Source organism: Rhipicephalus microplus, chromosome 3, assembly GCF_043290135.1.
Source record: "Rhipicephalus microplus isolate Deutch F79 chromosome 3, USDA_Rmic, whole genome shotgun sequence".
NCBI lineage: Eukaryota > Metazoa > Arthropoda > Arachnida > Ixodida > Ixodidae > Rhipicephalus > Rhipicephalus microplus.
In genome coordinates this window covers 23,955,676-23,977,772 of record NC_134702.1, presented here as the reverse complement: position 1 = coordinate 23,977,772, position 22,097 = coordinate 23,955,676, and the positions used below count along the sequence as shown (strand labels likewise).

The window sequence follows — 22,097 nt, the reverse complement described above, 5'->3', positions numbered from 1 at the left end:
AAAAATTTTTGGTCTGTCTGTCTGTCTGTCTGTCTGTCTGTCTATACATTTGTCTGTTTGTCCGCCCTAACAATGACTCAAACGGCTCCAAACGGCTAACCCCATTCGCAGCGCCCAGCAATGTTGCTCAAGGTTTAGCGTTTATAGATGTGCGATTGTCAGTTAAAAAGCAATTAATGCGCATACCTGAGATGCTATATGAACACTTCGAAGTTTTGTATGCCTGTCTTTATACTAGAAAGGCACACACGTGTAACTCTAAGCAATGTTGCGTTTATCACGCTGCGCTGACAGTGCAACGCCATGCTCAAAAAGGTGTCTCCAACGCTTTGCTACAAGGTCACGGTGGTGGCACCTGCCCGTCGCTTTGCGTTCTACACCTTATCGCCTCCGAGACTGGCGCGCATCTTCCTCCGTGGCCTGCACACCTTCGTTTTCGAAGATAACTGCCAGATGGCGCTTGTGTCCAACGTGCCTCGATGCGCTCGTTCGCCTCCGCTACACGCTCGAGGCACTCTAACGCAGCGCCTCCAGAATACCCTTCACCGATTTTTTTGCGCAGAGAATCAAGTAAATGTTTTGTTCACTCTCTCTAGACGCAAGACTATCGTCTTTCGACTACATGGTGTAGCATGCAGATTTGGAACCAATTTTTTTTATTTGAGTATAATGAAAACTAACTTGGTCCAAGAAGGAGGGACAGTACGCATAAGTATAATTTAGATATTACAAAGATAGCCGGAAGAGCTGGTCAGCGGGCCGCGTACAAAATTAAATTTAGAAGATGGAAATCAAAGCGGGCCCAACACAGGCCATTATGACACAATACCTTTTATTATGCTTCATTATGAGCTGATATAACCAATATTTCGAAGCAGCGCTATGTCTTGATTTGGAAATGCGAGCTTAAAACGCTTTCAATTCGCGTCGTGTAGCCTTCGCAAGCAAAATACTTACCCTGCCTTCAGCGTCAGAGTCGTCGATCAGACGACGCATACGCATATCACGTCATGCGTCCTCAAGGTCACGTGCGCGTCACGTGATATGTCAAAAAAACGTACGTGCCGAAGAAAACAGACAGGGAATTGTACAGCAGCCGTACGAGGTGCAAGTGAAAATTGCAAGAGCAATATTATACCCACCAATATATGAATATTTCATCAAGTATTTTTCTGCAGACTGCAATGACACTTGCGGAAGGTTGAATCCAGTCATGCTGTTGCCGGATTATGTTAGACAACGGCAGCTAAAGAACATTCATTCTTAGGAGCTTGTCGGAGAAACTCTGTTCTCTGGTCAAAGCAAAAGAGAGACTGACGATAGGCTTTTTTGGAGGAGGACAATGCGAAGTGTATGACTTCGGTTGAAGTTTGACAAAGAAGTGTCTACTGTAACGAAAAAGTTTTACTGGAAGCTCTAAAGGCTGACGTAATATGCGAATTGGTGACAGCTTGGCACAGACTGCAGAGAAATTGGAATTTGGAGGTGTCCGGAAAACTATTAAAAAAAAATGGCTGACCGCAGCAAAGATCATGCTGCGGAAGCTGAGATGCGCTCATTTTCCCGCTTTGAAAGGCCCCGCTCAATCGCTCTGATTTTAAAGACGGAATAGATGTTTCTGTCAAGCCTTCATTACCTTTCCTTCAAGTTTGGCCCCACCCCGCCACTTATCTCTTCATTAAAGAGGGGGCGCAACATTAGCGCTCCACATTGAGTCTGTCAAGATATCGCGCTTTTCGCCTACACGCTATCATCTCCGCTTGCATGGTGGAATATGTACGAAAACATAATTGACGACAACCTAGGAATAAAAAATCGGCCGATCCCACATACAGTGGGAATCGATTATATGCGAAGCACGAATGGGAAAGGTTGATATGTCACTTTGAAATCAGCACAACGTTACGGGGCGCATAGATGTAGTACATAGTAAACACAAGTGGAATTAGTATGCGCACTCACGTTTAGGAATAAGATGCAAGTATGTTGTTCATAGTCACGTAAAGACGGCACCACTAACGTTTGCAGTACTAGCCCCAGCAACGGTAGGCATGTAAATTATACCGTATACGACTTCCATGCCGTGATTATCATGTTTGCGCCTGGCGCTTGTGTTCGTCGTCCACGTAACACCAAGTTTGGTATATGTGAAGCTAGCGAAACGGCGAACTTGGACTACGGCTGCCTGTATACTCCCGGCAAGCCATTGAACGCCACTACCCGACCAGGGTGACACGCACCGCGCGTCGTGCCTTTTCTTTGGCCGGCCATGATTATTCGCAGATGCAGCGAACTTTTCTCCCTATCTATTCTTTGATCAAATATCACCAAGTGCTATCACGCATATGGGCTGAATATTCATGAAGAAAACCTGCCAAGTTCGAGCTTCAAAAGTCTCCTCAGAAGTCTGGCAAATCTCAAAAGGGAAACGTCCAACACTCACGTAGCTGCAGTGACGGCGTCATTGCAAGGTCCTTATGGATATCCATATGAATGTCCATATGGTTATTCATGTAGATATGCATATTCATATGGATATGGATATCCTTATGAATGTCCATGTGGGCATCTTAACACCATATGCGCATTGTGTATAATAAACTTTGCATAGACTGTACGCACGTGTTGTCACATCTTCGCATGATCAAGTGGGCAATGTACGGGGGTGCTAATGATCCCCCGGAGCTTCGCCCACGGCGTTCACTTCGTGGATATGCTGTGATTTTTTTCTCTCAGTATGGGGATCAAGGCATCAGCTTTCCTTGTTCACTCTGCTGCTTCGTGGTCTGTTTGAGCCTACAGTACTCGTTAAGCCTGAAAACGCCTTAACTCTCTCGCAAAACTCGAGATTGACCGTTGGCGTCAGCATTAGCCCGAAAAATCATCCTGTAATGACACGTGAAGCCTTGCCACGTGACTCATTGGTGAAATCAGCCAATCACAAAGAGCACATGCTCGTGCTCTTGGATACAAGGTTGCACTGGCAATTTGGCGACGCCAGAGGACGCTTGTACCTCACACTGACGGCGGGACACAATTTTTATCGTATTGCAGCTCATTATAAATGTCATATATTAAAGCTGACTCAGGTTGCATATGTTGTTTGCAATAAAGGGCGTAGTGGGACTGTAGAGAGCAGCCTTTATTCTGTATAACGTTACAATGCTTTGAGACGTGGCAGTACACAAAATTGTGGTAGTCGTGAATTGATACGGCAATGCAGTCTTTGGCACACGTTCGCAGTTTGCGTGCATAGACAGCTTGAATTACAGGGAAGGAAGGGGGGAAAGACAAATCACGTTGTTCATTCATGTACGGGCGTCAAAGCCTTCGCACGAAGGCAAGACTTACTACACCGTCGCTTGCGCGTTACACAACAAACATTTCAGCATTTCACACAGACTGCCACTCGCGCCACAAAGGACACTTTTTGGAGCTTGGTGCGCCCGTCCTGTGTCACAGCGTTCGGTATTTGAGAGCTTATAAGAGGTGTAAATAGGCTGGTTTCGACTATAGACTTTGTATATACTTGAACAAATGGTTACGTCCCTGCGACAAGATATAAACGCCTTTCACCAGTATAAACGCGAGATTGTCCATCTTTTACTTTTGCTCGCCTTCTACGCACAACTAAGAGTAATGTGTAGTTGGCGAGAAGTAGAAAATTTCTACATCTACTGCAGTATACCTGCTTGGGCCTGGCGAAATTTTCCATGGCTGAGTATGGACCGAAATTTCCATCGTTTGTAGTGGAGCTGCCATCTTTAAACGGGGGCATCTGGTTGTGGTGTAAGTAAGAACCACGATAGCTTCCGGTCTGTGGCCGTATTCCGAAACTATCACTCGCGGCTGCACAATCACTATACCTTGAAAGCAACCCATAGTTCCTGTGGTCACTGAAGAATCCCAGCGTGGCAGTTCTCTTTAGTAAACACTGTAAAAATCTGTATGGGTATGTTCACCCTAGCTGTGCCACCTTCGCGAAATCTCGAGAAAATGCGAGAATAGCCGGAAGTGGTGATCCTGGAATACGGCCTAAGTCTCTATCGCAAGCTCGTCACCAGTGCTTGTTCGCCATTATCTGTGACGTAATCATAACGGTAGTCTATGTGCTAGCCACGTCAAGAGCGTGTAGCTTATGCTCGCTCTAAACGCACGGTCAATATAGTAGAAGAATCTGCAGTCGGCAAGGATGCTGCTGAACCTCATTGCTTTGTCACTTTCTAAAACGCATTGTTTCTTCAGAAGTGGTAAAAATACTCGTATGTATCACTGGGTAGGAAGCTTTCGTCCTCAAATGCTTCATCCCGCATGACTATTCCAAAGTGATTGGTCTTGTCTGGTCTAGAAGTTGAAAAATTTCTCGCTTTAGAGTACCCCTAAACCAATTCCAGTTAAAAGAAAATAGGCTTTTTTTTAGCGTTTACTAAGCTTTTTACAGCCCCGCCGCGGTGGTCTAGTGGCTAAGGTGCTCAGCTGCTGACCCGCGGGACGCGGGATCGAATCCCGGCTGCGGCGGCTGCATTTCCAAAGGAGGCGGATATGTTGTAGGCCCGTGTGCTCAGATTTGGGTGCACGTTAAAGAACCTCAGGTGGTCGAAATTTTTGGAGCCCTCCACTACAACGTCTCTCATAATCATATGGTGGTTTTGGGATGTTAAACCCCACATATCAATCAATCAACTGGGCTTCTTACAAGTGCTGTTTTTTCTTCATCCCTTATTTCTTTCCAAGACACGGGAACAAACCACTAAGCGTTGAGCTGATGGAGCTGTTGCGCTTTTCGACTACGTGCTACTATTTCCACTTGCGCAGTCGACAACACCCAAAACGGCGCGAAATCAGTTGATCGCGTGTGACAGTCCTGCGAGACAAGACATAACGGACGCACAGACTGCATGGTCAATGCCTCCCTTATTTCTATAGGAGGTGCTGGCATGGCAAACAGGTTAGTAGACAATTCAAAACTAACTCCGAATTCTTGGCACTGAAGGCCGCGTCCTTCCACGGTGAATGTGTGGCGCAGACCTCATCCTAGCCAGCATGCTGAGATTTTTGGCACTGACGTCGTGAAAAAGCTATTCGACAGGCGCTGAATGTACAGTCAACCATAAAAGCTTACGGACCACGTGAGCGCATGGCCAACGGCCTCTTCGCGACATTTCTGCTACGGAAGCGGTGACCGACAGCAGCGCTACGCCCAAGTGGCATCGATCCTTTAATCGATGGCATGACTATTTTTTTTTTCATTGGGCAAGTAGATTTTCCGCTTTTCACTTCTTAACGCGGCGCGCTTTTGGGCAGCCGCGGCTACGTGCGTCTGTTTTTATAAAGCAGTCTATCAGAAAATGTTATCAGTTGCAATCCTCACAGATTGATATGTACCAACGTATTACCATTCGAAGCACGCCGTCAAATTTAGAAGTGTGGCAGCTTGGGATAGTTGGTATAACATGACGATAGTTATAGCACGAGAACAGAACGATGAAAAAGAGACAAAGTGTCCTTCTTGTCTTTTTGTCGTCGTTCTGTTCTCGCGCTACACCTATCGTCACGCCGTCAAAGCTTAGATTCCACTATCAAAGTATCAGCGTCACGCTCGTAACACGGAATAAGCGCTTGGCGTGAAAACAACGAACTAAGAATGTTGTGCGCGGAAGTATAAAAGATTGATATATAGTGAATAACAAGAAGACCACTTTTCTGGTTTAGCGCTGCGGTGGACGGTAGATGGCGCGCCCCAACGTGGCAACGCAGGCGGTTTGGCACGTGCTCGCGTGGTTCGTAAACTTTTGTGGTTGGTTGTGCGCTGTCGTCAGCACAATGACGCACACCACTCAAGTTTTCTCAGATTACTCGGACAGTGGTCTACTTCGCTAGCAGATTGCCGAATGAATAATATGTTCGAACCAATATAGACGCTGACGCAACAATCAGCGTGATGTTTCTTTCTGTAAATCATGACGCAGATTACATTCAAGAAATCACGAGCTTATCCGCGGCGATCACTGGCCTTGGATAGCACAAGGGATAATCGTGGCCAATGACAGCTGGTCAGCCATATAGGGCTCTAGTGGTAACTCTATATGCTGTACCTTTAGTAGCAGAGTTGCGCATAGCGTTTCCTTGAGCCGCTCGCGCCGCTATTCGGCGAACGCCGTCACGTGGTGCAAGATGACGCCAAATGTCCAGTTTTACGCTGCGAAGCCACCTTAGTGCACGATGGTGCGGCGCCCGAGCGTTCTATATCAGCTCCGACTAATTTCAGTCAGCCCCATCGTGACCGCCATCAGTCGTATAGCGTTTCAGCGTGTGCGCTTTGTTTATCGGTCTCTTACATTGGCGAAGTGTTCAAAAGTACGTCGTACTTACTGTTGTGCGCAAAGTAGCACTGGGCGTAGTGCACCTACTGCCGGCAGCCATTTGTCATTTACGCTATTTCTACCATTCTGCAAATAAAATTACATTGAAAAGCTGCTGCGTTTCTCTCTCTCCTCAGCATGAATTAAAAATTTCAATTGACGGGGTGCCTTATTGCATGCTATAGGATCACTTGACTTTGAAAGCCAGCATGCATCCCCATGAAGATTCGCTGTGACGTTCGTTACGTTCTTAGTTCACATATTTCGTGCTTGATTGGTCCTTACTTAACTTTGGCTTACCTTATCCACTAAACTGACCTGCACTGTTTTCTTAATTATCTTATTCTCGTTGATTTTCTCTAATTCAAGTTCTTAGTTTTATCAATTAATTCATTGGGCACCATTCTAATGCAGCTAGGCATGCTTTAATTCCTATTTCGTGCATTATATGATGCAAACCGAGTGTCGGCAGCACTCGTGCCGTCGGCAAACAACGGTCTCTTATCGTGTTCCAAAAGACGTACAAGGTTATCTCGATTATTAAAATATGTACTGCGCAAAGTGCGCGGTCGGTTCACGTGGACATCTGAAATAAATCTGAAGCGAAATTTCTGCGCCACATTTTCTAGCAGTGAAGCAGTTGCGAGTGACGGTTAATCACTAATGAAAGTTTGTCAGCGGTCACCTGCGTAATCGCACGCCCAATGATATTTTGTCGACGGCTGCCATTCAGCTGGCATCGGCGGCCAATATGTACTGTGATTGTCGACCATACGTACGCGAATTTCCTTCAAACGCCACTCAAGGCTTCTATTCCTTCCCTTCCAGCCAGGGGAGGAAAGGTCGTGGGCTGCAGAAAGGCATTTACCGATTTGGCGAATTACTGCTCAGAAAAGCAAACTTTTGTGCTGTTCCATCGTAGGATGCATCTGAAAGCTGTGAAGGTGGAATCTATACCCACCGTTTCTAAAATTGTTGTTCATCGCGTCGCTTCGTTTGTAGACGTCATTTGTTAGAACCCATAGCAGTATAGAGCTCCACTGCAAAAGCGTAATCTTTCTCAGCGCGTGCGAATAAGTCTGCGGCACGTCGCCCGCACTGGAACATCGCGTCGTGTTTGTTTTCCTGCGCGCGCCACGAGTGCGTGGCTTCACCACACAGCCGTTTAAAATAGTGGCGGAGCAATGCGCAACTGTGCTGCCGTAGGGAGCATATACAGAAACACTACTGCAACTCACACTCAACCAGACGCACGTCCCCAGACGCACGTCCGGTTTGCTACCCTGCACTGGGGGAAGGAATGAGGGGATTAAAGGAGCCGAGAGGGAGAAGTGAAGGGCAACGTGTGTGTAGATGTGACCTTGTCCATTGCACGCTTATAAGCGGTCGCGTAGTCCGCTCGTCTTTAGAAAACTTCGCAATGCCCGCGTCGCTTTGCTGGCCTGCGACGCGTAGAGCCATGAACCAAGAATCTTCTATTCGGAAAACGGTCTACTGTCTAGTGTCTCTAACGTTTCGCGCAGCAAAGTTGCGTTCGCTCGCAAAACGTTCACATGAACACAGTAGATGTTCTATTGTCTCGTCAGTGTCGCACGATTCACATCGGGAGTTATCCGCCATTCCTATGCGAAAGGAGTACGCCTTCGTAAAAGCTACTCCTAACCACAGGCGGCACAGTAAAGTTGCATCTTGGCGGGATAGGTCCGATAGAACTTGAAGCTTTCTCGATGGGTCCAATTTGTGTAGGCGGCGGTTCCCGACACTGGGGTCACTCAGTCAAGTTTCCGACATTGTGTTAGCGAACGAGTGAAGGCCCCTTGCAGCGTCGGTTCTCGACAATGGAATTGGGGTTGTCTGGGCGTGTATGGAATAGTACGCTTCGGAAGCCTAGTACAGCGTGTGAAATCGACGAAAAAAAAAAGACTGCTCACTAGCCACATTCACGCATCTTAACTATCTGGACAGAGTGACTGGTTAAAAGTTTAGAGGTTGCGCTGATTGCTGGTAACGGCTGTTGGAGGTTTACGTTCTGAAAATAATGATACTGTTATGAGGGGCGCCATAGCGCTGCACACCGAAAATTTAGACGTCATTGGGTTCATTCATGCGTGCCTAAATCTAAGCACACGGGTTCTAGTGTTCTGCCTCCATCGAAAGGTGGCCGGGTTTCGACACCGCGCGCTTCGGGTTGGCAGGCGAGCACCATTAGACCGCAACGGTGGCGGTTCTACTAAATCTTGCATTCGCCATTACCAGCTGTAAAGCGCTACTAGTTTTTTCACAGCTCAAAGAAAACTAAATCTATACGAAAGTTCCAAGTAGCATTCTTTATCCGTATTAGTTTCCTCCAGCATATGCTGGTAGTGGCTAGCAATGACACACACACAACAAAAATTATTGGCGGCATATAAGATTTATCAACAGCTGGGGGTGAAACGTTATTCAGTAACCGTAACACCCCCCCCCCCCCTTCTCCCTTCCACGGCTCGTCTGCTTCCCTCCATGAAAAGATAGATGCTCGGAGCATGAAGTAGTTTGAAAAGGGTTTCTCGTAGCCATCGATATTCCGACGTGTGATTCCTAGAAAACTCTGTGACTCAGATAACTTTCACTTCACAACATTTAGCACGCTATTGGTCTCCCTCCCTGTCCTTCCTCCTACAATCCTCCTCCTCCTCCTCCTTTATCGCATCCTGCCCGACTTTCCCGAAACGTCTCCCTCCGTGTCCTTCCTCCTACAATCATCCTCCTCCTTTATCGCATCCTGCCCCGATGACCCGGAAACGAGGTGAGACACGTGGTTATTCCGTTCTGTTTGACGCAGCAACACTCGCCGCGGTCAGCAACACACCGATGGCTCCCATCGCCGAGCTTGCTCTGTTTCTCTCTAGTTGAAACAGAATCCAAGCCGACCGAGACGTAGTATGACCACCATTGAGATGTTTTCGGGGCTAGTGGTATATAGAACAGATTCAGCGATGGTGAGAAGGTGATCAGGAAAGGGAGGACGACGAGCGAAAGCTGTCGATTCGTCAGTCTCTCAACAATGCGCGATCGATAACGTAGACAAAGGGGCAATGACAGTGATGAAAGTCAAGCTCATACAGCGTGAAGGTACGCAAGCATTCACTATAAATGGAGAACAGAGCATCATTAAGTTAAAGAAAACAGCAAAAGGAGCTATATTAGGTTTATCAAAGCATGAAACAGTGCTGTGTTGTTTTCTTTCCTTTCTTCCGTAAAAGATCTGACTTCTAGCGAACCTTACGAACGATCGATGGTGACCCATTGTACAAAGGAGAGTGACTTAAAGTATACTGAGTATACTCATAGAATCTGCAAGACACTTTCAGACATTCGATAAACAAGGCGTAGCGTCGTTGCACACGATAAGGGGCCACAACCTTATGCACAGTTCTGTGTCGTGTTAATGCCACACGTCCAACTGCCCGGGCAAGCTCAACAGCTATAGAATTCGAAGGCGATAAAGAGTTGCATGTGGCACGGCTGTTAGTGCGTCTGCCCTCCTGAGAAGGATGGTGTGCCTCCCCACAAGATCAGCGCCGCGGCACGGAATTCTGTGCAGCGGGATGACGTCGTGGCGACTTCACCGCAAAGGTGTTTCGATCGATGTGAGATGGCTTGGTTGAAGTGTGGCCTGACGCCATGGAGCAGGCGAGCTGTCGCAGGGCGTAGAGGCAGGAGCGAGGCCGCTGTGCTCGTCAAGGCACCAGCGGCACGTCGACCAGTGGGTGCCAGCGCTCGAAGCGCTGGTCGGGAAAGCGTGCCACGTCCATCCAGTGCTGCAGCTGGTCCCGCTTGCAGTGCAGGCCCAGCTCGATGCCACCTGAACCAGGCAGGAGTGAGTGCGTGAGTGATTGAGTGAGTGATAACACCAGGTAGCTACCGGTGCAAGGGTGACTTGAGCATTACACTCTAAAAAAGAGTAAAAACGGTGTCGTTTTGTCCCACAACAATAATCGTCATCTGTATCACGTTCCATCCTTGCGCAATCGCCCCGTGCCCAGTACATTCCGCTCACGATCGACACGCCCATTATCAGGGTTACATTGCATTCTCGATAGGAAAGTGGCCAGCGCCGAGTTTTCAAGAAAGGAAGCACACGCGAGCCCGATGACGATTATTGTTGTGGGACAAAAAGACACCGTTTTTACTCGATGTTTTTTTAGAGTGCACAGCTAATGGAGGGATGATTGATGGTTAAAACCACATTCGAGCAGAAGGCCCACGATGCGTCGAGTCAAGGTAATTTACTACGACGCTGTCGCCGCTCTAGTTTTCATACTAAGCCAAATTTCAAAACTCGATTTAGTGGCTTCGCCTGATATGCTCTGCACTTGCGATTGCTTGCATCGTCTTGCATTTGCTAGAATTCCTGCCGCACGCGGTAACACCGGAAATGTTTCACGCTGCCTCAAAAACGCTTTACCCTACTATACAATCACAATCAAAGCAGCATAGCAAAATCCAGACAAACAGGGCAACGCAACCATCAATAATTATTAATTATCGGTAAGCAGCGCAGCAGGTAATGAGCAAGCGCACAGCTGTCTGACAGATATGAAATATGACACGTCTTTATTGCGCACAGGCACTGCCAGAGTGGTGTACCAAATAAGCTATCATTTTTACAACATATAGCCACTAATGAGAAAAGCCTTGCGCTCGCGAAAATATTTAAAAACAAGACTGATCCCCGGTCATATGAATAGGTATGACATGACATTGAAACGTATCGTCACAGAGTTACTTGAGTGTATATTGTTCTTTGTTTCGCCGTAATAGCGAAGGATTGAATGCTACATGAACCTATTTTAATGTCACACGGGGAACAGCAAACAGCTCGAAACTTGTAGCGCGCTTAGAAGTGTGGCAGCTTGGGTTAGTTGGTATGGCATGACGATAGTTACAGCGCGAGAACAAAACGACGACACAGAGACAAGAAGGACACGAAAGACACGAGTGCTACGAAAAAGAGCCCGAATAACTAGAAATCTAACTTAGAAGTGTGGCAGCTTGGGCTAGGTGGTATGGCATGATGATAGTTATAGCGCGAGAACAAAACGACGACACAGAGACAAGAAGGACACGAAAGACACGAGCACTCGTGTCTTTCATGTCCTTCTTGTCTCTGTGTCGTCGTTTTGTTCTCGCGCTATAACTATCGTTGTAGTGCGCACCTTAGGCAGAAAGAACGGATGAAATCAACACACACACAATACGATCGAGGGTGGGCTAACAACTGTCACAGCTCGGCACTTAGAACACGCTGCTCAAACACAAAAAAATACACGAACCGAACTCACAATTATACACACGACGAGCTCGACACTCTGTCACAGTTGTTGCTTCTTCGTGTGTGAGAATCGTGCTCCTTTCCCAAATGGCCACTGCAGCGAGCCTTCGTGCACACTTTGACCATTGTTACATCAAAGGAAGCTTGCGGTGTAGCGTGGTTTTGGGACGTTAAACCCCATAAATCAATCAATCAATCAGGAAGCTTGCGGTGGATGCACAAGACGTACGAAGCACCCCAATCACGAGATCGTGCAGCGTGCGCACGAGTGACCACGCCCCGCGGAGGCGCGCGCGCATCGCACCGAGAGGGGCATTGACCTTCAGAGCGTGTCCGCCGCACCGTCTTCGCGCCATCTGGCTAGTGATGACGAAAACGCGCTGAGATCGCCGAAATGTGTGAACCGCGAACGGTACGTAGCGCACAGAAATTCCTTGCTTTTAGCTGAAGTGCGTATGCTCTGCGGCCGATTGGTTTCGAGCCGCGAGCTGCGGAGCGAGAGGTCGAGGTTTTATGTCCAGAACTTTTCATTATATTTTAATCTATTCATTTGCATTTTACAACGTCATATTTGTGACTGAAATACGTCAGCGGAGCCATGGTGGACCCTGGCATAAAACTTTTTTGTGTTAGAAAGGTCTAGTGTCTTGAGTTACCTGCCTAACAATTTCTTTTTGTGCTTTATTGAGTTTAATCATAATTATCTTTAACAATACGCCGTAGAGGTGACAGGTTTGCAGAAATCTTCCTAGGGTGCAGCAAAATATAAGTTGGCATTGCCACATCAACCATAATACACCAACCCATCAGCGCACTCAGTATTCAAGGCGTATATATCAAACTGCGAGACCTTACCTAGATATTCGTCCGGTTTCCCGCTGTCTTTGTCCCAGGCGGTGACTTGCAGAAAGTGCTTGGCGAGATCTCCGTTAGACTGCAGGTTCAGGGCGAGCTCCTGCGCGTTGCGAAACACTTTGAGTGGAACGTCGATCGCCGAGCTTCCTCAAAACGAATAAATAAGAGATGACTCTGGATGCAGTCCCCTATATTAAGAGGCCTAGAAGCGTTGAAACGTAGACTCGTGTTCGTCTTAAAGTGTTCTTGTCACCTTCGATTCAAGAGATTCATGTGGTTGTTGTTGCTACGGGGCTACAATTATGCTAACCTGACCATTGTTTCAAGTTTGTGTTTGGCAAAGGAATGTGCTGTCTAGCAAAAACGCCATCCAGGGCATGTTTGAGACATATTCATCTGTCTATTTTTTGTACAGTGTGGTCCCAACTTTTTGCATATTCACTGGTATTTTTGCATAGTCATTATTATTATGATCATCATATTATGACATCATAGCGTCATCATCACTGCAGGGCAAAGGCCTCTCCCATGCTCCACCAATCAACACGGTCCTGTGTTTTATGCTGCCAAGGTATACTTACGAACTTTAATCTCGTGTGCTCACCTAATTTCTCGTAAGGTGAAAGGTTAAAGAAGTGGCATATTTTTGTAAATGAAATAATTTACCTGAGATCCTGAACTTCCACACAGAAATATGACGTGCTCAGCAGTGAAAAGATCTGAAACAATCTTGACCTCCTGGGGTTCATTACGGTACACTCGAGGCAGGGTATTTGCGTGGGTGATGTGTTGCTTTTCACAACCATCGGAGAGTGGCCGTCGACACAGGTAACCGAACCCTTGACCACGGTGTAGTCAGTGGGGAAGCACAAAAACCGCTATTCCATCCCGACGGGCTGCAACACTTCTTAGACACCGTCTATTATCATAACCAGTATTAACCGCATTTAATCCGTCAACTTTCTCGGTAAGTTAAGATGAGTGACAGGTCGCAATGACAAGGCTGGAGTTGTCTGGGGAGCTCATTTTTCCTATAGCGTCGATTGCACGTTTAGTGAATGAGAAAAATATTTCGCGATTACTTGGATTACTTGAAATCTGATTGGTCAATCCAAGCCTCTATCCGGGAGAAAGGTCTACAACCCCCTTGTCTCGCTGCCCTATACGAACTTTGATAGAGGTAGGGTAAGGTGGAACCTTACCTCACCCATTCTTGTCAAAATTTTGTAGGCGAGTGCTAGCACAGTACTGCAGTGCCACAGTACTGCAGCCTATGCTTTACCATATACAAGACCAATAGCCATGGCCTTCACCAAGTGACCCTCCGCCCTCCCCCAGAATAGTTTGTCTACGGGCTTGGGTTAATCTATGAGGTTTATTGTCCGAAACCGACTTAGGCTCATGTTTTGAACGATAATTACGTAAATCCATAAAGACGCACCATGCAAGAAAGACACACAAGAGACAAACGCTTCCCTTTTGTGAATTTTGTATGCTTTTTTTGCGCTAAGTAATTCTCATCAGTATGTACCAACTTCGCCCCCCAAAAGTCCATGATCTAACAGCCCTTCTTGCAAAAGATGGAGGTTATGAAAAGCGTTCTGCTTATTAAATGACTTCGCAACACTGACGTATGACGTTTCTTTTGGGCGGGAGAGTCTATTTGCACTACGTCGGCTCTGAGTCACGTGACTGGAGGAGAAGCATAACGTAATAACCACGTTTCTACCACTGACGTCAATTGTGACCTAATAGCTATGATCACTTGGCCCCGAGCTGTAAAGGTGCAGAACCTTCCACTTAGTGGGTGTGCTAAAACTCGCTGTCATCACGTTATTACCCCCATAAGGCGTTGACTTTGCTATTGCCGAGGTGGATGGGAACAGGGGTCTTTATTCAAGGTCGGCAAGTTATAATCCTCACCTCGTTGTACTCTGGATCGGCAGTCTTCTTTTTTGCGGTTGTTTTCCAGCCCGGATGACCGGCGTCAGGTTTCAGGTTTCTGTGGCGCAGAAGAAATATTGACAGCTCCAATCGAGGTCATATTATAGAACCCCTTCCAACCATAATAAAGCGAGAATGAAGTATAACTGTTATACAAGAGAGGTTGATTTCTACTGGAGTTAACAGAAAAGCGTGATTCAATGGTGTTATTTCGCACGCGTTGGATTGCCATCTTATCCCTTACAGAAGGACCCGCACAGGTGGCGCTGTGCGACGAAGTGGGCGTACTGCAATCAGTGTTGCAACTCTTTCTCCAGGTTTCTCTTTCACTGACTGCATTTCTCCGTCAGCACCTGCTGTGTGTCGTGTACGATATATATATATATATATATATATATATATATATATATATATATATATATATATATATATATATATATATATATATATATATATATATATATATATATATAATAAGGAAAAGAAGTGTATACCTAAGGGCTCGTTTTTCCGTGTTTTGACACAATAATAATGAGATCTAACAGACAGTAATGCCAAGGAATGTACAGGGGAAGTTATTAGAACCAATGGAATGTAAAAATAAAAAATAAGAATGAAAAGCGGACGAAATATATATATATATATATATATATATATATATATATATATATATATATATATATATATATATATATATATATATATATATATATATATATATATATATATATGCATTGCGACCGCCTACATAGCCGTACACGCGAAGTAAGGCATCATCTGTTACGTCTCCTCTCTTTAAATGTGTCCTCAGGTATACAGGGTCGACCACATCCCGGATGAACGCCTCATTGGCAATCAAGCCGGTAAAGTTATAACCCAAGTCGGCTTCACGACCACCGCTGGAGTCTAGCGGTTACTGGGCTCGGATGCTGATTTTAAAGTCACAGGTTCGATTGCGGCAGCAGCTGTCGCATCGGGGTGAAGTAATAGAGGGGTGAAGTAATCAACAGGGGTGAAGTAATAGAGGCTAGTGTACTGTGTGATGTCAGATTACGTTAATGACCGCCAGGTGAATCGGTATACTTCTGGGGCCCTGCACTTCGGCCAGCCTCGTAGTCATATCGTGGTTGTGGCTAGTTAAACCCGAAATATTATTACTATTAAAAATATTTCGAAAGTGTAATGTTTGTTAAATCACGTAAAACCATAGTACCAATAAACAAAATCATTTTTTTTATTTCAAAAACACACTGTGTGAAGAACCCAGCACGTTAGAAACACTTCGTGTGCGTTTTCCGTGCTTCTAACGAGTTGTCTTCTTCGCCCTGTTTAAATATGGCTTCGATATCGATGAACAACAACATGCCTTAAATCAGTATCAGTTTTTTCTAATTATGTATGTAGCATCAGCTTTTATACGGTTTTAAGAACTAACGAGGTGTTCACATTAAGTGTGGATGGCCCCGTAAAATTAATTGCGCTGGTTATCGTGGTCGTAGAAAACACGAGTGCATTCCAGTCTTTTTTCAATGTTACGGGTAGCTTTGAATAGTCCTCTTAAATGAGTTTCTACGCCATCAGTGCACCTTCCCTGAGACCTGTTATGTTGAGGTTCCGGCTGTTATTGGGTAAATAACTATTAAGTTTTGTTTCATCTGAGGAGTGTGCATCTGCCTTGGCGGTGTCCTTGCGCATTACCAGTGATACGCGTAGGGGTAAAAGACAATGCATTCCATGACATTAGGTAGACACTACTTAGAACTCATCAGACAGGAGGAATAGGTTTAACGGACGTTGGGATTCTGTACTATGGAGGAGAAAAAATTGGGGAGTCCAGCCCTATAAATGCCTTTAGGCATAGACGTGCCCGCAGGGGTGCGGGTGGGTGGCCGCTCCCTCTCATGGTATACATACGTCTTTGCACTGCAATCTCATCATAATGACCTCGGAGGATGAGTACAGCGTTGCGGTGATACTACTCCCACGATGCTGCCCCCCTCCCCGCCCTTCTCTCAATAAAGAACCACTCGCACGCTCTTGCCTCGAAGCACATAGCCCAGGCATAGGTGACCATGCACTTTAATCTGGTGCCATGCAGTTTTTTATGAGTGACTTTGCCGCAGGCAAATGCAAGCGGTGGTGATGTGCCTCTCCTAGGCTCATATGCCTGTAGTTTGCTTTTGTACTGTCGTTAGCCGATGTTTTAAATTATAGAGCATGCAGCAGCTAACGAAAGTCTCATTGCAATCCTGCTGCTTGCGCCCTCACAGTCGCACGAAGGGTGCCGTTGGTGTCCGGTCCCTCCGCATGAGGCGCACGCATCGCACGAGGCCCACAATGAGCTGGTTGCGGCCGCTGGCATGCATCAGGGACACCAGCACCCGGGGACGGTCCGCGCTCAGCGGGCACGACGACTCGTCATGACCCTGCGCACGTTTAGAGGGTGAGAGAAGGGAATCGCTCAGTGCATTTTGCTGTAAGGTACGCATTAAAACTGGTTGCTTCACGATTGCAAATACAAAAACAGCGCTAAAACAACAAAATGAAACAAGGACGCGTGCCACGGCGGTGTCCTTTCATTGTCCTGTTATTTTAGCGCTTTTTTTTTTCAGGACGTAAGCGCATTTCTTACTTTTCCTAGGTCCCTGTGCTCTACTATAGTACGCCCAGTCCATCTCTTCACAGATCGCGAAATACTGAATAAACAGAGTAAGACATTTACTAAGGCAACAAAGGCAGAACAAGATGAAAGGCAGAAAGGCTACCATGCATGATGGGAATTTTTTTATTTTCTACTCTATGCAACGGCATTGAGAAAATAATGATTTGGAAAAAAGGGAGAAAATAGAGAGAGTAGAGCACCATTATTGAGCTACTTCGAATGACTCCTTTTACAAAAATAGGCTTGACCTTATTTGAGGAAAACGTTCTAAGCTTCGGTGCCTCAGATTTTGGATACTGCCACAGGGATGTCTTTGATGTCGTGTGTAATTTCATTATAACTACTCAACAAGTACCATTTTAATCTGGTACTGAAAATTCTTCGTCATTTCGTTAAGGGAAAACTTAAGTTTTCAAAATTATTCTCGTCAGGTTATTTCGGCATATTACTTGTAGGTAAATTGAATATTTTACGTATTATTGCCATTTCATTTCCCTAATTTTGGTTTTAAATTTCATAGCGTACCTAAATTAACATTTAACAGTCTCTACGTTGCCTTCTTGGCCAATCCCCCAAAATGGGTACGTACCATGTACCTAGGAAAGCAAACCTAAGCAAAGCAAAAGCGAAATTGATTGGGGAGAGAGAGAAAAGACTTTATTCACAGCATCCTGCGTGGGGTAGGTGCCGGCCTCGCAGGGCGCGGTCTACCGTTCTAATGTTCTAGTCTATGCAGTCCTAGAAACACTGGGCCGAGAACTCGAGGGTTGAACCTGACCCGACAGAGGATACTTAGGTTCCCGCGCCCCGCGCTTGCGGGTCACGTGTCACGGGTCCTCTGCCTGGCCAGGGCCCCCTCGAGCCGCTGGATCGCCCATTCCCGAGATTGGCAGTCCACTGAGCGGATCCACCGCTCCATATGCGCTGGCAGTTCTTGGCAGCTGTGAAAGCGTTGCAACATCCATTGCTGGCGCAAAGGACTGATCCCGCTATGCTGTATAGTCGCTAAATTCGATTCGACTCCATGAAGGTTAACGCAGCCTTCGGGCAAATACAAAACGTTGGGATGGTTCCAGCCGTGGCATCGTAATGAAGAAATGCCAGTGCCTAAATGAACCAGACATTGCTTACCGGGATGTCAAGGTGGCACGGCAGCCGCGAAGATTTGGGCACCCTGTAATATTGCGGTTCAGGGGGGTTCAGTGGGGTAATACTGCGGTTTAAAGGCTGAATTCAGAAAAATTCTCCTTCGTAAGCACGTTTATCCATTAGGCTACTGGCTTCGCTAACGAAATGTCGCGGGGATTGTGTTTGGCTGAAATATTCGCTTAAACCCATTTTTGTCGTAAGGCGTTTTTATTTTGTCAATACGAACCCAGTATATCTGAGTGGTACTGGGTGGGCTTGAGTGCAACTCACCCACCCCAATCGAAACACCAGAGGTGGCACTCTGCGAGCCTCACCTGTCGGCTCCTGTCGAGGGCTGCATTGAGCCAACACATCTGGTTAGGTGTGAGCAGGGAGAGCGGCACCGTGGTCGAGCCAAGGGCGCAGCTCCCGAACCGGTAGTCGTCCAGCACGGTGAGCCTGCAGTGGCAGACCACTGTCACACTTGCCGCCGCCATGCAAGCAAACAGCTCTTCCTGTTGTTATTCGCACACACCTAAAGCGGAGACGTTCGACGGTGGATAACACCCTTCTTACACCTCGAAAACAAGAGTTGGCAAGAGTCTATTGATTGACTAAGGTTAGAAGTGGCAGGGCACCAATGAGTGGCTTCATAAGAGGAATTTTAAGGGCTCGCCCTTCTTGTTCTTAAACGCAATAATATTTAGAACTAACAGAAAATAAATCCAAAGAAAGTGTAGCTCTTATTTGTACCATGATGTAAATGTCAATAAAGTGTACGAAAAGATAACTTGTCACTGGTAGCGATATAGCTTGCAACCTTCTACGAACTCGTCCAATGCTCTATATACCGACTGAGAGAGAAAGAATTTAATAGAAGGCAGAGAAGTCGGCCTGAGCTGTAGTGACCTAATCTACACAGCGTATAAGGGAAGGGGAAAAAGTAGTGATGCATGGGGATGATGCATGGCGACAGGGGGAGGTGCTGCGTATTGTTATGCCAGCGAGTCCTCGTCAAACGACCGTGCCTCTGAAAAAGGCAATCTGGGTCAAGGCCAGCCCGCAGTCGGCCTGGCGCGATCACCTCGACGGCGTGAACACGCGCGGCGCCCCTCTGGCCCACGTGCAGTGAGTCAGCTGCGCGCGTGACAGCGAGCCGGCGTCCGCGTGTCTGGTGGTCTGACGCATGGCGCGGCGACCCCCATTGGCGGAATCTGCCCTGACGACCAGCGGCGCTTCTGATTGGACATTTTGGTTGGACCCGGTGTAAATAAAAGAAGCCCTGCGGCGCGTCGCGATCGGCAGTCCTACGAGAGAGGAGTCCCCGTGTCGGAGAGCCGACATGTGTGTGAGTCAGCGGTCTTAGGCGAAAGGCTGACCTATGTGTTAGAGAGGAGAGCTCGGCTCTTCGAGTCTCTGTCGGCCCCAGTGCCGAAATTGTAACGCCTCTGTATATATGCTGTACATAAACCTTGTTTAACTCACCGTCGTCTCGTCCGCTCGTCTTATCAGCTCTGCGCAGAAGCAGTCGCGAGCTGATAAACATACGCTACCAAACGGCTGGTGACCTTCCCGGCGGAGTTGGAAGCAGTGGCGCCATCGGGACCGTGTTGGCGTCGCCGTCTTTCGCAACAGTGGTGGCTTCGGCGGGATCGGTCCGCCTTCGCAACAGTGGTGGCTTCGGCGGGATCGGTCCGTCGTTCGCAACAGTGGAGGTCAGCGGCGGGATTTCGGAGGTGGTTTCGCAACAGTGGTTGGCAGCTGCGGGATCGGCCGGCGTCAGCGACATCGATGCGGTGAGTGCCTGATGTTTTCCCCTCAGTTCACCAGACTGCTCTAGCTCAGGTTGTAGTAGTTTAGAGAAGGGCTGTGTGAAGCATTAGAGTGAGCTTTGATCGTTTCAAGCAAAGTCGAAGTGCTTTGAAACCAAAGTAAATGCGGAGGGGGTAAACACGGGAGAGTGAAAAATTGCTTGCGCGTCTTGCTAGTTGTCTTATAGTGGGTACGGCAAGTAAATTGTTAACAGGGGCAAACAGCAAGAGGCTAGTGTGAACGATGGAGAACCTTAAAGTGAAGGAACTCATCGAAATTTGTGAGGAACTCGGCATTACTTTGGGCCATGCGAAACGAAAGCAAGCGATCCTTGAGATCATGAAGGATGAGGGAGTGTCGGCTGAGGAAGTCGATGAGGCCTGGGTGGATATTAAAGCACGCCGTGAGGAGGCTGAAAGGCGACAAGTAGAAGCTCGCGAAGAAGCTGAAAGGCGCGAAGCTCGCGAAGAAGCTGAAAGGCGCGAAGCTCGCGAACGTGAAGAAGCTGAAAGGCGCGAAGCTCGCGAAGAAGCTGAAAGGCGCGAACGTCGCGAGGAGGCCGAGAGACAAGAGCGCCTAGAGTTGAAACGACTAGAATTGGCAATCCTACAGTGTTCGCAGGCGCCTAGCGTAGCTTCTCCGACGATTCAGGTCAGCGGTTTTAGAATTCGGGACCAACTGCCACCGTTCGTAGTAGGCGAGGACATGGCGAAGTATCTCGTCAAGTTTGAACACGTCTGTGAGCGAAACGCTTTGGAGCGGTCTCTTTGGGCGCAGAACCTGTTAGCTCTTCTTCCCGGCGAAGTGTCCGACGCATTAACTTGCTTGTTTAGGGAAGCGTTTGAGAGCTATGACGAGGTTAAGGAAGTGCTCTTGAGACGTTATAAGTTGTCGCCCGAGGCTTTCAGGCAAAGGTTCCGGTATGCTGAAAAGGGGAATGAGTCACACGTTGACTTCGCGTTTCGTCTTAAGGCCGATTTAATCGAATGGCTCAAGGGCGAAGGTGTTTATGACGACCGCGATAAAGTGGTGGAATGCGTTGCATTGGAGCAATTCTACCGCTGCATCGAGGATAATGTCAGGCTTTGGCTGCAGGACAGACTTGGTGAAGTAAAGCTAAACAAGGCAGCAGAGTTAGCTGAGGAGTATTATACTCGCCGAAAGTTGCACAGCAGGGCAGTGCGCGTTGAAAAGGATGAGAGAAAAGAGGGCTTTTCAAAGAAACCTGATCAACGGAGACCCGTTCCGCACCGTAATTTCAAAAAGGACCCGTCTCTTACGAAGGACAGTGTAGGGGAAGGGCAAACAGAAGCGGAGAAATCGAGTGAGGTTTCTACCACTCAGGCATTCGAATCGGAAAACAAACGGAAGCCGCTAATCTGCTACAACTGTAAAAAGGAAGGGCACATCGCGAGAAACTGTCAGGAAAAATTTGCCTTCGCAATAATCCGAGAATCAGGAAAAAACATGCAGTTGTTGGAGCCGTATCTCCAAGAAATTAGGGTCAATGAGAAAACGTGCCGAGCACTTAGAGACTCAGCGGCAACCATGGACGTTGTCCATCCTTCATTGGTGTCTCCGGATGACTTCACAGGAGAGTGCGCGTGGATCAGGCAAGTCGCCGAGGTGCAGAGTGTTCGCTTACCAATCGCCACGGTGGTCATTGAAGGCCCGTTCGGTAAGCTTCGCACCGAAGCAGCTGTGTCTGCCGCGCTAAATGATCGTTTTCCATATCTTTTCTCCAACAACTCAGAGCAGCTTCTCAAAGAGCAGGGCAAATCGTTCTTCCCCAACTTAGCGTGCATGGCCCTCACGCGATCGCAAGCGCGAAAGCTTTCGCAGGAGCTTGATCTGGTTCAATGCGGTGAACGCTCAGGTGACCTTGTCGGCGGGTCGACGGAACCTCAGAGAGGAAATTTTCCGCGTGAGTCATGTGAGCAGTCACGCGAGCGGCCCGTCGCGGAAGCGGCCGGCGCGGTATGCGTTGGGGGAGACGACATGGCGCCATTGAATCAGA

General features: G+C 47.4%; 1 protein-coding gene across 1 annotated transcript in view; it reads right to left on the bottom strand.

Moving 5' to 3' along the window:
• Window positions 1–3,121: 3,121 nt before the first annotated feature.
• Window positions 3,122–22,097, bottom strand: part of Rph (Rabphilin) — a 219,934-nt gene continuing 200,958 nt past the window's right edge. The window contains exons 14-18 of the mRNA XM_075889095.1: window positions 18,604–18,727; window positions 16,747–16,904; window positions 14,458–14,536; window positions 12,535–12,634; window positions 3,122–10,209 (exon numbers count right to left, since the gene is read on the bottom strand). Coding sequence (XP_075745210.1) covers window positions 10,085–10,209; window positions 12,535–12,634; window positions 14,458–14,536; window positions 16,747–16,904; window positions 18,604–18,727 — 586 coding nt within the window. The 3' untranslated portion in view covers window positions 3,122–10,084. The remainder of the gene's footprint in view (window positions 10,210–12,534; window positions 12,635–14,457; window positions 14,537–16,746; window positions 16,905–18,603; window positions 18,728–22,097) is intronic.